Below are 16,436 nucleotides of genomic sequence, written 5' to 3' on the forward strand. Positions count from 1 at the left end.
ATTATGGAAACCTGTCGCTGTTCTAAAAGCATGATGTTTTCACTCTTGGGCTGTTTTACTGCTTTCTTCATTCCCTGTCAGAGGTTTTTGGGGGGTGGGAGGATCCCAACCCTAGACAAGGGGCCTAGACAAGAGGATACATTGAGACAAAATAATTGGTCTTAAATGCAGGAAGTGGCAACTCTGCTTCCAGAGGCAGCTTTTAGTGATCTGACACAACACATGATAGTATTTTAATACAGTGTCATTACAGAAAACACACCTGATTTTCAGAATAGGTTTGCAACAAAGGAAGGCATCCCTATGGACCTCAGAAGAGAGAAATTCCTTCTGAAGTTCAGATATGCAGTGAGACTCAGGACAACCCCATTTCAAAACTGGCCAATCTGGGGCTGATGATTGGTTGGTTCAGCACTTCCCAAGCCAAAAAAAAAAAAAAACCTAAACCATTATTCTTAGCCCCTGAGAGACAGAAACAGGAGGATGAGAAGTTTAAGGTCATCCTTGATACACAGTGATTTCAACTGAAACACAGAATACATGTGACCTTGTCCCCCCAAATGGTCAAAGTTGCATCACTGTGAACTGATATTAAAGAATACACTATGACATATGGCCAAAACAAATGTCTTCAGGGTTCATTTGCCCATTATACTCACATAACAGACTATCTATGGCTCACGATATAGTAAGAGGCCCATGAAAATACTTTCTCATTAGTGTTTATTGCAATCCAAAGAAATAAAAGAGAATTCAACAATAATGAATGTACAGCTATGCATCAAGACTATTTTAACTTTGTTTCCACTAAAACCTATTCTAACTTTGTTCATACTAAAGCAGTATAACATGTACTTTGAATAATCTGTGTGGAAGATGAACTCTCAAAGGTGATATGAATAAGTCCTAGGGAAAACATCATTCTCTTTCAGCTTCCTCCTCTCAGTGTCCATTGATACTTCCCCTGGGACAGTCCTTTACCAAGCTACATCAAAGGTGTCCTTTGACCTCCACAAGAATGTCTTGGCACAGAGTCAATCATATTAAAATTCTAAGAAGAAAATAATGAAATCAGTTGATCCACAACCTTAATTGCTGATATATTCCATTGCATTTAGCACGACAGGGTCTACTGAAGATTTTGTGGGTTCTCAAATCATGAGTGTCCTCATTTTGTCAATCAGAAGTGTGACTCGTGAACAACCAGTGTTTCTTCTTTTCTTTCAGTGCGGTGGATCACCCTCACTATCCATTTTTGGAAGAATACTGAGCATGAGCTGTTAACCATTACAGAGACTCTCCTCCCTCCAGACAATGTGTATCTGTATTTAGTGGAGTGGTTGAGAAGCAGGATTCCTGCCTTTGTGTGCTTGTCAAATGTTACAAAAATCTCAAGTGTTTTCCCTGATGATTATAAAGTAACACACAAGTTACAGAGAATTTATAAGATAAAAAGAAATATTTGATGTATCTTTCTTGATTGTTATGTAATTTCATAACTGCATTGTTATTTACAAAATTAGAATCAATTTCAACACATGGATCATATACTTTTAAATGCATTGTTTACAAATTATCAAACTTTATTGAAGAATTTTAGAGCACCTTTATGGTTGTAAAGAATAGGTCTTACTAACTTACTTGATTTCTTAGTTATCGAAGCAGGTTTGGCAGTGGCATGCATCCCTTTTTTTATTCCCTAGCAAAATTTTGTTGAATATCTGTTTTTCCCCAGGCATTGCTTTATAATAAATTAGGAAAATTTAGTCTAAGTTTGCATATAAATATTTTTAAGTGGGGAGTTTTGTTGAAATAAATGGCATAGGGGAAGAGAAGGGAGAGAGAGAGAAGGAAAAAGAAAAAGAGAGCATTAGATGCAGATGAGTATGAAAGCCTACTGGAAAAAGTAGGCTAGTAACCAAATAAAACATGAAGTATTCAATGAGAAGTGGGGAGGGTGGGATGGGGAGGGAGTGGACTGGAGAAGGCTCAGCGGGAAAGATGGTTTACTGTTCTTGCAATGTGGTTCCTAGCACACATGTTGGCACTGCACAATTGCATGTAACTCTGCCTCCAGGACACCTAGGTCTATCTTTTCTCCTCTTTGGGCACACGTATTCATATGCACTTACCTCCTCCCCCCAAAGATATACACATAATTAAAAAGCAAAAATAAAACTTAAAAAAGAAATCAATAAGCATCTATTGAAATTAATTTTTTTGATCTCTTATATTTTTCTTTTAAATTTTACTTTTTGACGTTTTGTTTATTTTTGATTTTCTGTTATCTTCATTGTTTTCTATTTACTTATTTATTCTGTTCTTTATATTTATTTTTTCTTAAAATCAGTTCTTTAAGAATTTTGTATGCATTGTGTTCATACTTGCTATGGGACAATGGTCCTGTACCCTGTAACATTTTGTAAGTTGTACTGGTTTAAGAAAATGATGACTTGCCAGTAGCCAGGCAGGAACAGCAGAATTCTTAGAAAAGGAAAGGCTGCATTTGCAGTCCTAAGCCAGATGCAGAGGCAGCAACATGAGAATGCCTTGCTGATCAAAGGTGCCAATTCACATGCCTGACACAGACAAGAATTCTGGGTTAATGTAGGCTGTAATAGTTAATAGCAGGCCTGAGCTAAGAGTCCAACCTGTTTATGATTAATGTAGACTTCTGTGTATTTCTTTGGGACTAAACAGCCTCAGGACCTGGCAGGACAGTATTCTCAGGCAATGCATACTTATCTTCAGGTCTTCCCGGATTCATTCCCCTTCCCTACCCACCTAACTTTGTGTTCTCAAAAAAAAAAAAAAAAATACCAACCAACCAACTAACCAACCAAACAACAAACTAACCAACCAATCAAACAACCAACCAAAACAAACAAACAAACAACAAAAACAAAAACCTCTTAAGATTAGTTTGTGCTTGCCGGGCAGTGGTGGTGCACGCCTTTAATCCCAGCACTCGGGAGGCAGAGGCAGGCAGATCTCTGTGAGTTCGAGACCAGCCTGGTCTACAAGTGCTAGTTCCAGGAAAGGCTCCAAAACCACAGAGAAACCCTGTCTCAAAAAACCAAAAAAAAAAAAAAAAGGATTAGTTTTTGCTGCCAAAATAATTTTGAAAGTGTCGTCCTCCACTGGAGTGTGATCAGCTAATAAAGGGATATACACTTAGAACAAACTGTCACATGCATTCCTAGCACTAACAATTGACTCGTGTTCTTTGCCTAGGGGTAGGAACATATAATTATCCACCTGCTAGGATTTCTTACATTGTTTTTACACGTGACAAGTGGAGGGACTGACTGTGCTTCATTCTACATTTATTCAACAAGTTTGCATATTGAACAGTCTTGATGTATAAAGACAGTATCTCCCTTCAAGGTTAATGGGAATCATGTCTAATAAAGTAAACAGCCAATCTCCTTGTCAAAGAGACAGCCATTTTTACTGTTCATTGTAAATAATATGGGTTCCCATCACCCAAGGTTTTTCTCTTTTTACTCAACCTATTGAATGTTCATATGCCATTGAATTGTTTCACTTCATGTTCTGAAAACTAGCAATGCAGGAACTGATGCAAAAGTGACCTTACTTTGGCTACAGATATTGTCATGAGTAACGAATTCTCATTTATCCCTAACCCAGAAGTTTTAGGGTTTCTACCACCATGTACAAAACATATCTAGCTAGTTTATTAGTTTGTAATCTTGACCTTCCATATTCTTGACAATTATTTGAAGAAAATTTAGGAGTAGGAAGAATTGATAGTGGTAGCGGAGTGGGAATGTTAGGTGCTATTTCCTTCTTTTCTTCCTTCTTTCCTTCATTCATTCCTTTTTCCCTCTCTTCTGCCTCCCTCCCTCCTTTCTCCCTCCCTCCCTCTCTCCCTTCCTTTTTTCCTTCCTTCCTTCCTTTCTTCCTTCTTTCCTTTTTGTTTTGAAGCAGGGCCTCTCTACAAAATTTTGACTGTTCTAGAACTCCCTTTGTAGACCAAACTGGCCTCAAATTCACAGAGTTCTGTGTACTTCTAATTCCTGAGTACTGAATTAAAAGTGTAAGCAACTATGCCCTATTTTTCTTTTAACAATATTTTTTAATAATTATTTGGGAGTATCACAATGATTATTATATTGTGATCATATTTGACTCCTCCATTTCCCCTAACTTCACCTATATACATCGAGCATGTACCAACCTCATGTATTTTTTTTTCTTAATTTCAAAAGGAGTTCAGTTTGTGCTGCTCATATACTCAGCATTACTCACTTTCCAGGAGCCACAGAATTAATAAAAACTGACTTTCCCTCCCTAACCAGCCATCAGCTATCACTAACTCCTCAGCTAAGGGTGGATACGGCTTTCAAAACCTTGAGAAACAATGATGCTATAGAAGCCTGAACAGTAGCAGTGATAATATTCTCCCGACACTAGTGAATCCTTAAGCTTTCATCTCATGTACCAAGTTGGAAACCAGCTCTGTGATATGTTTTAAAGGCTGCTATAATCCTGTCTTATGTTACCCACTACTTGGATCACTCCTTTCTTTATCACAGCTTAGATTTGTACTCAGGATATTGTGTCAGCACCTTTCATTGCTCATACAGATAATGCATGTATCAATGTCCTTTTCTTATTGTCCTTCCTCTCTTATTCAGACAAGTTTTTATTTTTTATAGACTTCTTGCTTAGTTTCTTGTTTTATTGCCCAGAGCAATGGCTGCACAACTGACATCATAGCTTGTTTACAATTCCATCTGTTGATTGCCTTGGCGGGCTACTTAGTCTAGGGTTAGTAGCCCGCCTGGCAGTTCAGTTATTCCAGGGTCACGGAGAGGCACTACCTGGAAGATATGGGCTAGGAGACAGGAAGAAGGCCATGCAAAGTTTGCCAAAGCCTCCGTTTATTACAGATGGGGTATAGCTTTATATAGAGTAAAGAGTTGGGGGATGGGCACAGGGTTCTGGGCTCTTGCCGCGTGGTTCACGTTGGTCACATGGTCCGAGTTGGTCACGTAGGCAGGAGGTTATCTTCGGTCAGGTCACTGTAGGCCTGGAAGTTGACACACCTAGCTCCCTAGATAGTTTGGAATGTGGGGTGGGTTCCGCTAACAGATAGCTCTCATTAACAGCCAATTTGGGTGTGGGGTAGGCTTTGTCAATAGAACCATTCTTAACACAATTAGGAGTGTGGGGTTCTCTGCAGACTCCCCAGGGTGATGGTTCCTGTAATGATTTTAGGAGGAAATTGGCTCCTGACATCCATCCTATATTTGTTACTTTCAGGGGTTGTAGTATGTTATCTAATCTCTTGGAGGCTTGGGCGGAACCTTTGTAATCATGGAGCACAGCCCATTTCTCAAAAAGACATTCCAATCGACACTACATAGTAAAAGATGGCCATGTTTTCATTTTCCCCACAGACAAGTAACCTTTAGATGAAGCAGTATTAGTTGTGTTTGTCTTTTTATCTATTTCAGGGATAATGCAATTGCTAGTGTAGCAAGCAATCCTGCCATTCCACACCACCAAGAGAAGAGGTGGCTGTACCATTATTAGCTCTGAGGGTGCTCCACTCAGTTGTGTGTATAATCAACATCACATAGGTGAAACACGGCAAACTCAGCTATCTGTTTTTGTAAACTGCTGTATTCTTTCATTAAGTCATTCTTTCTGAGTTGAATAGAAAATGAAGTCTCAAAGAGAAGGTTGGTTATTTAGAAGGTACTTACAAAAAATAGAAGAGATAATTCTCCTAGCTGGTACGCAAATCTCAGCATAGCATATAGAACTTATGGAAAACCACAAGCAATAAAAAAGAAACAATTATCAAAGAGAAGGAACCGCCTACAGAACGCAAGTGGACCTTTAGCAGCTATTCATCTTCCAAAGTGTGAGCATCCAGAACATTTAAAGAACTGAACAATCCAAATATTAAACCATTCAACCATAAATGAAAAAAGTGAAGAGCTCTAGAATTACTAATAAGAGTATAAAAAATCTTCACTGTCCATGGAAATCAAGGAAACGTAAATCAAAGATGACTGAATCCAGAAAATAAAGACCAATGAATGCTGTTGAGGAAGGGTGGTGGTGGGGTCCTTCTATAACGCTCGTAAGAATGTCAGTTACTTCAGCCAGTATGGACATCATTATGAGTAGGTTCAGAAAGCTAAAACATAACCTTCATTTTGGTCTAGATATGCTGCTCCTGAAGTGTATGCAAATGAATCAGTGAGTATAATAGCAATATCTACAGACCCGTGTTTTTAAAGGTACTTTGCAGTGACAAAAATATAGAATCAGTCTAGGTTCCAATCAGAGGACAAATAGACAAAGAAAATGTGGCTTACATATAAAGTGGACTTCTATTAAGATATAAGGAAGAAAATATTATCTTATTTGAGTCAAAATGGATGAAGATAGGTGAAAAGTATCTCAATAAACATAAAAATCACAACTTAGGAAGGCAAATAGTTTATGTGTTCTCCATAGATGGTGTCTAGTTTTTCAGAAAGACATAGAGTAGAAGGGGGGCTGTTTAGGGAATCAGGGAGAGAACAAAAGACATTTTGGGCAAGTCAGTATGATCAAGATATCATGTCTCTGTATTGAAAAGTCACAATGAGAATCTTACTGTTTACAAAATAAAGAAGAAGAGATACCATTTTCAAGAGAAACTGAGCTCCCATCAGCAGTTGTAGGTAACATATGATCGATCAGTTACTATCCACCAGTTTCCTGTTTTCACTTTAAAGAAGTCAACGTGGATTATGAACAAAACAAGAAATTCATGCTTTCATTTTCACTCTGCGTAATTTATTAGAGTTCACATTCATAGAAATGCAAGCAGCCTCTAACTCTATACTCTGTGGACTGTTGCTTTAAGCAGCTCCTCCCACATTACACTGTTTAACTTTCCACTAGATATTTAAGGAGCTGTCACATTTGGCTGGCCTGCACCCTGTGCAAGCAGAAGACTCAAGACCTGTTTAATTGCATGATTGACAAGCTATGAGTTCTGTATATCTGCATGTGGCACTGAATGATGGTCACTTCGTCCCTGTACTGGGGTTTGGAAGCACTGTGCCTCATAAGTTAACATTTGTGTCTTGGGTCTAAGGGTATACAAAAAAAAAAAATCAAGGATGTGTGGAAACTGAAGTGTACTTTCAGAAATGTTCCAGTTTGAAGCAGACTCCCAGATTCTCCAGATTATGTTATCCATAAGTATTAGAAAAATCAGTCTTGCTACTGTTTTTTTGAAACTTATCATGCAAATGTATGTATGTATGTATGTATTTGGGGGGAGTCCAAATATGCGATGTCAAAGCCTGAAGAAGGTGTGGAATTCCATGGAACTGGAATTATAGGCAGTTGTGAGTCATCTGACATGGGTGAAGGGAAACCAGACTCAGGTGTTAATGAGATACAGCATCATTTCTGTGAATTGTACAAATACATGTACAGGTCTAATTAATAGATAACATACTATTAATCTGTATCTAGCTATTCCTGCTTGGCTAAACTGTGTGAATTTGATAAGTAAAAGAATTGTGGTCAAGTTCTAACCTATCTCATTTTTTCAGATTAATGATCTACTACCAAAGGTAAATTGGACATGACTGTTAACCCCACTTCATCATGAAACCTTAGATGAAAATGTATCTTGATTCATCTTTCAGCAAAACAAAATGGTTCTTTTACATTCTTGTTTATGTAAGTCATTCATGAGATAATTTTTCAACAGACTGTGACAGTAAAATATTGAAAGAATGCTGTTCTCTCTCCTTTATTTTATTTTTTTCTAGCTCTGAGTACTTTGACCATGACTCAAAGGTTTGGGCTTTCTTAGGAAAGGGACATTTCATTAATCATCAATGTCAAGTTGATTTCAATGTGTGATGATTTTCTGAGCAGTTCATTATTTTGTACTTGTTCAACTATGGTTATTTCATTGCCCTTTCAAAATTTATTCTACGTGAAAGAGTCTTGGGTTAGAATATAACCCAAGTCTTGGGGTGTAGCCTTGATGAGTTTGTACATTCCACAGTAGGGGCATGTGGGTTAGAAATGTTAGGCAGAATAGACAGAGAGACAAAAGAGATACAGAGACATAGGATAGTCCCAGGAGTGCAACTCAGTGAAAAATGAATACTATATACACTCACCGTTGTTTGCTATGTGATTATATAACCCTATAAAAAAGAAGAACTGTTACTTGTTTCAATATTTGAGACAATATTTGAGAATATCTCAACCAAGTAGAGATGCAGGGCAAGCAGATATAACTAGAAAAGAATGAAAGAAAAAATTTCCCTGAAAGAATTCAGGGCAGTGACAGAGATTTAAGTGGGGAGGAGTGGGTCCCTTCTATCCCCGTGACTGGATGAAATGTTAAAACAGGATAGGAAACTCCCATGTTCAAAAGCAGAGCAATGGACTTACCTGCTACCTGCAGCATTACCCTAGGCTCAGAGAGGGCTATGGGAGTCACCAAGTCTAGGCTGCATCAATTGTCTGCAAGGCCAAGAAGTTTGAAGGCTGACACAGTCTCATTTACCAATGTTGTTGAGGCTGAACCTCCATGGCATAGAGGATGAGCCCATATGGGGAAATTGTGATTTTCAGCGTCCAGTTTTCTGGCACATAGGGAATGGCTTCATAGGCGAAGGTCCAAGGCAATATCATGCCAAATAGCCATTTAGACCACATTTGAAGCAGGCTGCCATCAAGGGTGACTTGGCCTAAGCTCCAGCAGGAAATAACCTTGTGGTTGACTTCCCTTGTCCCTCTTCTGGGGGTCCCAGTGGCCTTAGGGCAGCTGCTAGGGCTTGTGCATTCCTATCTGTTGTAGCTTCGTGTGTCAGGAGGACTCAGCTATTTCTTCTTGGGCATTAAAAACTTTAAAAGCCATTTTTATCAATTTTTAATGAAGGTTTGGGAACCTTTTTCATCCTTTTTTAACTTTTTTCTAATATCTGGTGCTGACTTAGAAATAAAATGGTTAGCCAGGACTGTGGCTCCTGCTGGGGAGGCTGGGTCTAGTCTAGTATATTGGACCATGGTCTCTTGTAATCAGTTTTAAAAAATGGCTGGGTTTTCATCAGCTAGCTGTGTGATCTCTCAAAATTGACTGCTTTCTGAAAGACCAACTCCATACCCTGAAGGAGGCACCAGACCATGATGTCCTGCCTCTGTCAGCCGTTTTGGCCAGGTTAATAATCCCAGTATGCTTTTGTGGCTAGCACAGCCACATCCCCCACAGGGACTGTCTATTAGGTGAGTCTGGTTTGCATAGTGTCTAGCTGCTGTGTGAATTCTACTTCACTCCTCAGGATGAGAGTAGAAGTCTGAATGACATAAAAGTCTTGCCAATTTAATTTGTAGGCCTGGGAGAGATAGCAAAACTCCTTAATATAAACAGAAGGATTAACAGAGAAGAAACCCAACCACTTTTCTATCTGAGAGAGTTCTGGAAGAGAGAAGGGAACATGGGCTTTAATAATGCCATCAACTACCCCTACCTCCCAGAGAGGGCAGAGGAAGGCGGGAATATGGTGAGATGTGCTATGAGAGGAGACAGGATTGGGAAGGGTTAGTCCAGTGTGTAGAGGAGGTCCAAGAAGTAGGTTGAGGCATAGCAGGTGTAGGAAGATGAGGCAGGCATGAGATGAAGGGAGGAAGTTGGTTAAGGAGAAAGTTGAACTTGACCTTCCTGTTTGGCTGGGGGGGGGGGGGTAGATGGGCATAGGTAAGGGGAGGAATGTAGAGAATGTTGTTCCACAGGAGGGGGCTGGTAGTAAGGGTTTGAGTGAGTGGGGAAGGGGTCAGTGTCTCTGGATGCATGGTCATGGTGGAGTTATCAGGGTCCCAATTTCAAGATGGTTGGGAATCTGGAGGCACCATGACCCTGGTGACCAAAACGGGTGCTGCAAGACACTGGCTACTGAGGGAGGGGCGAGAGCAAAGTGCCCAAGAACCGTGGACATATGCAAGTTCTGTCCATTTATTCCCATGGTGGCAAATATTTTTTAGGCCATGGAGGATGGAAAACTCAAGAGTTCCCTCTAGTGGCCATCGTGTTCCATTGTCAAGGTCTGATTGAGGCCAAATCCTTTTTTTAAATTTATTTATTTATTTAAGGATTTCTGCCTCCTCCCCGCCACCGCCTCCCATTTCCCTCCCCCTCCCCCGATCAAGTCCCTCCTCCCTCATCAGCTCGAAGAGCAATCGGGGTTCCCTGACCTGTGGGAAGCCCAAGGACCACCCACCTCCATCCAGGTCTAGTAAGGTGAGCATCCAGACTGCCTGGGCTCCCCCAAAGCCAGTACGTGCAGTAGGATCAAAAACCCACTGCCATTGTTCTTGAGTTCTCAGTAGTCCTCATTGTCCGCTATGTTCAGCTAGTCCGGTTTTATCCAATGCTTTTTCAGACCCAGGCCAGCTTAGTGCATAAAGAAATTAGCCATTCAGGACAGATTGTATTGGTAAGTCCCAATTTATAAAGATTTTGTAGGAGGTAGCCCAGGGGCGATAACAGATATGGCTTCGAATTGCAAGATCCCATTTTAAAAGTCTATGCCCAATTGCGGGCTCAAGTCTATCACAGTGCATCCACTGGGATAACTCTTGAGCCAAAATGGAATAGGGATTGTGAAAATTGAATGGTAGGCGTCCCTGACCATGCAATTTTCACACCAGCTAAGCCCACCTTAGCCAGTTGGATCAGACTTTCACTGAGCGATCGTGACTTCAATGGAAAGCCCAAACATCAACAAATAAAGACACAAATGAACCCCCTACCGTACCAGCAAGGAGCATAAAATGAGAGCTCACTAAGATGAAGCCAATCTAGCCTGTAAGCCAATTTGAGCCTGGCAGAGAGTACAGGCAATAAGGGCCTTTTCCAACACATGGCCTTGAGCCTGTGTAAAAAACAGCACCCCTGGCAGAATCTCCAAAATGTTAGGAATATTCCTAAAAACAAACCTCTCCACCAACATAAATAATTTAAACCAGACCAAATTAGGACAAATTGAAAGATATCCTGGTAGCCGGGCAGTGGTGGCGCACACCTTTAATCCCAGCACTTGGGAGGCAGAGGCAGGCAGATCTCTGTGAGTTCGAGACCAGCCTGGTCTACAAGAGCTAGTTCCAGGACAGGCTCCAAAACCACAGAGAAACCCTGTCTCGAAAAACCAAAAGAAAGAAAGAAAGAAAAAAAAAAGATATCCTGGTTTAATTGGACATCTGTGCCCTCAGTGGCCCAAGGGAGGAAGAGAAAGCAGACACAACTACTGAAGAGGAAGATGAAAGACCCCATGTTTATTCTCTGGGAGAAAGTTTAAGTAACCTGTAGGAGTGGTCTTGAACTTTCCTGGGGAGGGGTCAAGGTTTGGTGGGCTTCTAAAGATTGATGCCAGGGGCTGAAATTACAACCATATTTTTTGCAAGACCAAATGGCCAGCATTTGGAACCTGTTGGCCAATAGAGGGAACCTTTGGCCTGTATATTATTTTTAGGACAAAAGTCCTGATTTTTGGTGAACTTGGACACCCAGACCAGATTCCTTACATAATTGCTTTGAAGGACTTTGCAGCATACCCTTGCCCTTGGTTAAAGCCCTGTATCTCCACAGTCCCGGCAATGTGGGGGATCCGAGTCTTACTTCTGTGCATCTTGGAAACGTGTGAGTACTGGTGTCTGGTGGACACCACCAATAAGAGATGATATGATCACTGTCTGACAGGGTATATATGATATGGATTGTGAGTCCTATGAAAGAAAAAAATGTAAACCTTTCAGGATAGAATTTGCTGATCAAGGAAAATGGACTCTGATTAAGAAATGGACTATTAGTAAAACCTGATGTATTCAAATGTATGATGGCCCTGGGCCTTATCTTGGGCCAGTACCAGGGGCCCTCTTCACTATTAGATTAGAGGTTCAGACAAACCCCACAGTGGCAATAGGATATAATTCAGTCTTGGTACCTCAGGAGGCTCTAGTCACCAGACCCCCAGGAGGGGGGCAGACAGCAGTAGTCCACTTGGGAACCAACCCTCAGTGCCAAGATTCTTCATATGGTCAACACCCTTTATGAGACTTGGTTTCAAAATCCTTCCAGGTGATAAATGCCTTGAAATCCAATCTGACTAAAGAATGCTGGCTTTATCTGAATACACAACCCCCTTTCTATGTCAGAGTTGCAATAGCTGGTGTTTATACCTCAGTCTTCCCAAAATTCTGCCCTTGGGAAAGCCAAGAAAGAAATTTCACTACAACATCTGACAGGTACGGGGACCTGTGTAGTGCCCCCTGGAAGGCAAGCCCCAATGGGTCTATGTAACCAAACCATCAGCATACAAAATAAAACCTTCTATTCGGCATCTGCTGGATGGTGGACTTGCACATTGGGACTCAGTCCCTGCATCCATGGGACAGTCTTTCACAGAGGATGAGGATTTTGTGTGATGCTCTAATTGTTTGTCAACATAAAATTCTATACAGAGGCCCAAATGGAACTGACCTTATGTCCTGTTCCTGTCAGGGGAAAACGGACTATAGGAGCAACAGCTATATTGCTCTCTTCCCTGATAGGACTGGCCATATGTGGAGCTACCGGGGTGGGCACCTCAGACTTAATCCTCCAAGATTACCAGGCCCTACAGTTGGCCATCAATTCAGATCTCAAAAACATAGAACAGTCTATACTCAAGTTAGAGACCTCCTTAGATTCCCTGGATGAGATTGTCTCACAGAATCGAAGAGGTTTGGACCTCCTCTTCATTTGCTGCCTTGGGGGAAGAATGCTGTTTCTAAGTCAATCACTCTGGGGTAATTAGAGATTCAGTGGCCTTGTTAAGGGATTAATGATAGGGAACAGACTGGCTCACGTGGAAACTGGAAGGTAGGAAAACTTGTTCAACTGGTAACCCTGGTTAATCACTACTCTCAAACCTAATAGGCCCCCAACCATCTTGCTCCTGCTACTTACTCTTGGTCCCTGTCTCATCAACAGACATTCGCAGGCTTTTATTTGAGAAAGGGTCAATACTGTTCAACTGATGGTATTGAGGTCCCAGTATCACCCACTTGAGCTCTGGACAGATAGGATCCATGATTGAGTCCTTTCATTGCTACTTTGTGAAGGGGGAAAAATATAGAGCCCAAGGCAGCTTTTCCAGGCAACTTGGTACAGACCTGTCAAGATGGGTTCTATAGATCATCAGGAAGGTAGACCTGAGTTTCAGTTTGCCCTAGGACAATGTTAACCCTTAAACTCCCTCCTGTTCCCATTTTACCCTAGGACCTTTTTTTTTTGCCTTAGCAGGAGAAAACATTAACAGCTAGATAAAACTTGTTCTGTTTTTACCCTCAAAATGACTAATTCAGTTTCTTTATTAGCTTTAATTGAAAAATTATTACAGAGTGTTGAGTTCTAGTCTTGTAAAAGCTGCTAACTTATTATAGACTGTTAGGAAATACAAGTTAGTCAGTCATCCTTAAAGTACTGATATAATTAGTTACAAGAATAAGCCTTATTAAGTTCTTTGTATTTGTTTTCAAAGTCAAACTTAAAATAAGTAACTAGAAACAAAGTTTTTCTAATCAGATATACCTAGGCAGTCCTCATACATCAGAGATCTGCTGAATATGGCATTTAAAATAATGATAAAACTCTTATTGTAGTAGACAGAGACTCTGAGATCCTAGCAATAACCCAAGGTCTCAAAGAAGTTTATGGGACACCATGATGTCTCCACCTGGATTACAATGACGCTGACCACTGGGCAAGGTGTCTCAATGCAACACCTGCTGCCAGGACCCAGTCCAGACTGTGGACAAACAGCAGGACATTGGAGAATTAATTGCACCACTTTTGCCTAGAAAAAAATAAGGTCAGTTTTTTCCATGTCCCTCTTCCACAGGAAAAAATTTTATCTTATGGGAATAGCTAAGACTGTAAGACTGCTGTTCTGGATATTTCTGCCTCCAATGCTATGGAGACCTGGGTATGACTAACTGTATAACTGGGTATAACTAACTCTTGTCCCTGTCATTTTTAACAGATTCAGTAGCTACTTGATTTGTACTCAGATATACTTTATTTATCCTTCTGAGATCTCTGATAGTATTGATGGCTAGGGAAATTATAATGTCAGTTTAGCAGCAAAAGGTATCCAGATCCTTCCAGAAAGTTATAGCCAGCTTGGTAGTGCATTCTAAACTAGGTTTCCTAAAAAATGTTTTAATGTTTGAGAACATAAAGGTTCATAAGCTTTGAGGATCTAAAAAAGGACTCAAAATTTAAATACAGTGTAAGATGTTGAAAATATTTCTGATTTCTCCCCCCTCCCAATAGTATAGTTCTAATAAGCTGATAGAACAATGACCAATTGCTGTTTGGGTCAAAAGTTTAAGATTTTAGGTTTATTCTCATTGCCATTAAAAATTAACTAAAAGGTGTTTCTCATCAGGCCAAAGGTATCTCTTCCCAAACCATATATGTATCTATGGACAGCAGAAAAATATACATGCTTCTAACCAAAATCTGTAGTTTTTGCCAGAACTCAAAGGTATGAGTCTATTCTTTCTGTTTACAGATACTTGTTATCTACAATTTTTCTACAATATGGATTTCAATAATGTACTATTTTTCTTTAAGTACATAAATTTTAATTTCTGTTCCTAGTTTAAACTTATCTCCAATGGGCTTCCAGTTGGCTGGAAGATGCATCTAAGCATCGGTTGCTGACGACAACCTGCTCTGAATGGTGGTGAGCCCTGAACTTTCTGAAAGCTGATGTGGACTAGTCCAGCTGATACAAACATTCCCTGTCCCTTTCAACAGAGTCTGATGAGCGCCACATTGCCTGAATTCCCTCCCTACCTTTGGCTAGCCTTTCAACCTGCTGGGACCCTGATAACCATGCCCCATGTCAGTTTGAAGTAGTTGCAGAAAGGAACATATAATCCCATGCTCCCTGATCAAAAAAGGTTGAAAGGCTGAGACAAGGGGAACTCCCTGGCATAGGGAACAAAACAACTACCTATAGTGTCGATTGATATGCCCGAAAAGTAGGCCCAAGTTGTCAATTAACGGATTTATTAACATAAGTAGTTCTTAGATCCCAATAATTCTTCCTTAAAAGCATGGAACAAATAAGCAGCCTTCTCAAAACAGTTTCTGTACACAGTCGACTGCTTACTAAGAGACTATATGTCAGTTAGCCTGGATTACATGATTTTTCTGATGTATACATAAGGAAAACTTGAAGCTTCCTAATAACACTCTAAATTTGACACTGTAACACTCTAAATTTTCAGGATTGGGTCCTGTCATTGGTGCTTGTGATGGGGGAAAAGTAGGAACCAACCATGATAAGCTAAATAGAAACAGCCCACCCAAAGGAAGTTCTTTGCTTCTAACCATTATCACTGGTAAGACTCAGCCATCAGTTTAATGGAGGCCTGAGTTTCAGTAGTTTACTTTGAAGTAATACCCAGTTTAAGGGAGAACCACAGACTGAGATTACCTGAGCACCACTCAGGAACACACCATCCAAAGGAAATGCCTAATGTTCCAACCATTGTAGAGAGGATCACCTGCCAGCACACATTTATCAGGACACCCCTAGACAAATGTCAGCCAATCAGGCATCATGAACCTTAGAAATCTGCCCCCCACCCCTTTTACTGCTATAAAAATCCAACTCTAGCTGAGCTCAGGGCTCTACGTTTATTCCAAAATGTTGGACGCACAGAAGGATCGAGTTTGCAAACTTGCAGAAGATAAAGGCCCTTTGCTTTTCATACAGGACACTGTCTCCTTGTTGGTTTTAGGGGGACTCTATGGATCTGGGCACAACGCCAAGCAGTGTTGTAATAATACAGTTTCTGTGTGGTTATTTCGGGTCTTGGCAGCCAGGAAACAAGCAAGCAGCCTCTAACTAGAGGAAATGTCACTCTTTTTAGAGCCTTGAGAATAAGGGGAAAATTTTAAGCAAATTTAAACAAAATGTAAATGCGATTGCAACATGAGAACTGTTGTGCATGTAAATAAAGATCTTTATTATATAAAGTTTAAATAAATTATCAAATTCTCATAATCTTATATGATAAACTCTCAGGTCTTATTTTGTGCCTAAAACTGAGTCACATCTAAACTGAATTTATAAGTGGAGTTTTATGTATATGATATAGTCTTTAAAGAAACATGATGTGGGAGTGTCATATATCAATCTGTTGATTTCATTGGTTAAGTAATAAAGAAACTGCTAGGCCCATTTGATAGGCCCACCCTTAGGTGGGTGGAGTAAACAGAACAGAATGCTGGGAGGAAGAGGAAGTGAGCTCAGAGACTCCACAGCTCTCCTCTCAGGGGCAGACGCCTCAGAGAGATGCCATGCTCCTGGCTCCTGGGCAGA

At 40.4% G+C, this 16,436-nt stretch overlaps 1 protein-coding gene across 1 annotated transcript in view; it reads left to right on the forward strand.

Annotated features, from left to right (window-relative positions):
• The window catches only part of LOC142848374 (aldo-keto reductase family 1 member C15-like), a 52,021-nt gene extending 50,221 nt beyond the window's left edge, over positions 1–1,800 (forward strand). The window contains exon 9 of the mRNA XM_075970299.1: positions 1,228–1,800. Within this exon, the coding sequence (XP_075826414.1) occupies positions 1,228–1,270 (43 nt within the window). The 3' untranslated portion in view covers positions 1,271–1,800. The remainder of the gene's footprint in view (positions 1–1,227) is intronic.
• The last annotated feature ends 14,636 nt before the right edge of the window (positions 1,801–16,436 follow it).

Source organism: Microtus pennsylvanicus, chromosome 4 (genome assembly GCF_037038515.1).
Source record: "Microtus pennsylvanicus isolate mMicPen1 chromosome 4, mMicPen1.hap1, whole genome shotgun sequence".
Classification (NCBI taxonomy): domain Eukaryota; kingdom Metazoa; phylum Chordata; class Mammalia; order Rodentia; family Cricetidae; genus Microtus; species Microtus pennsylvanicus.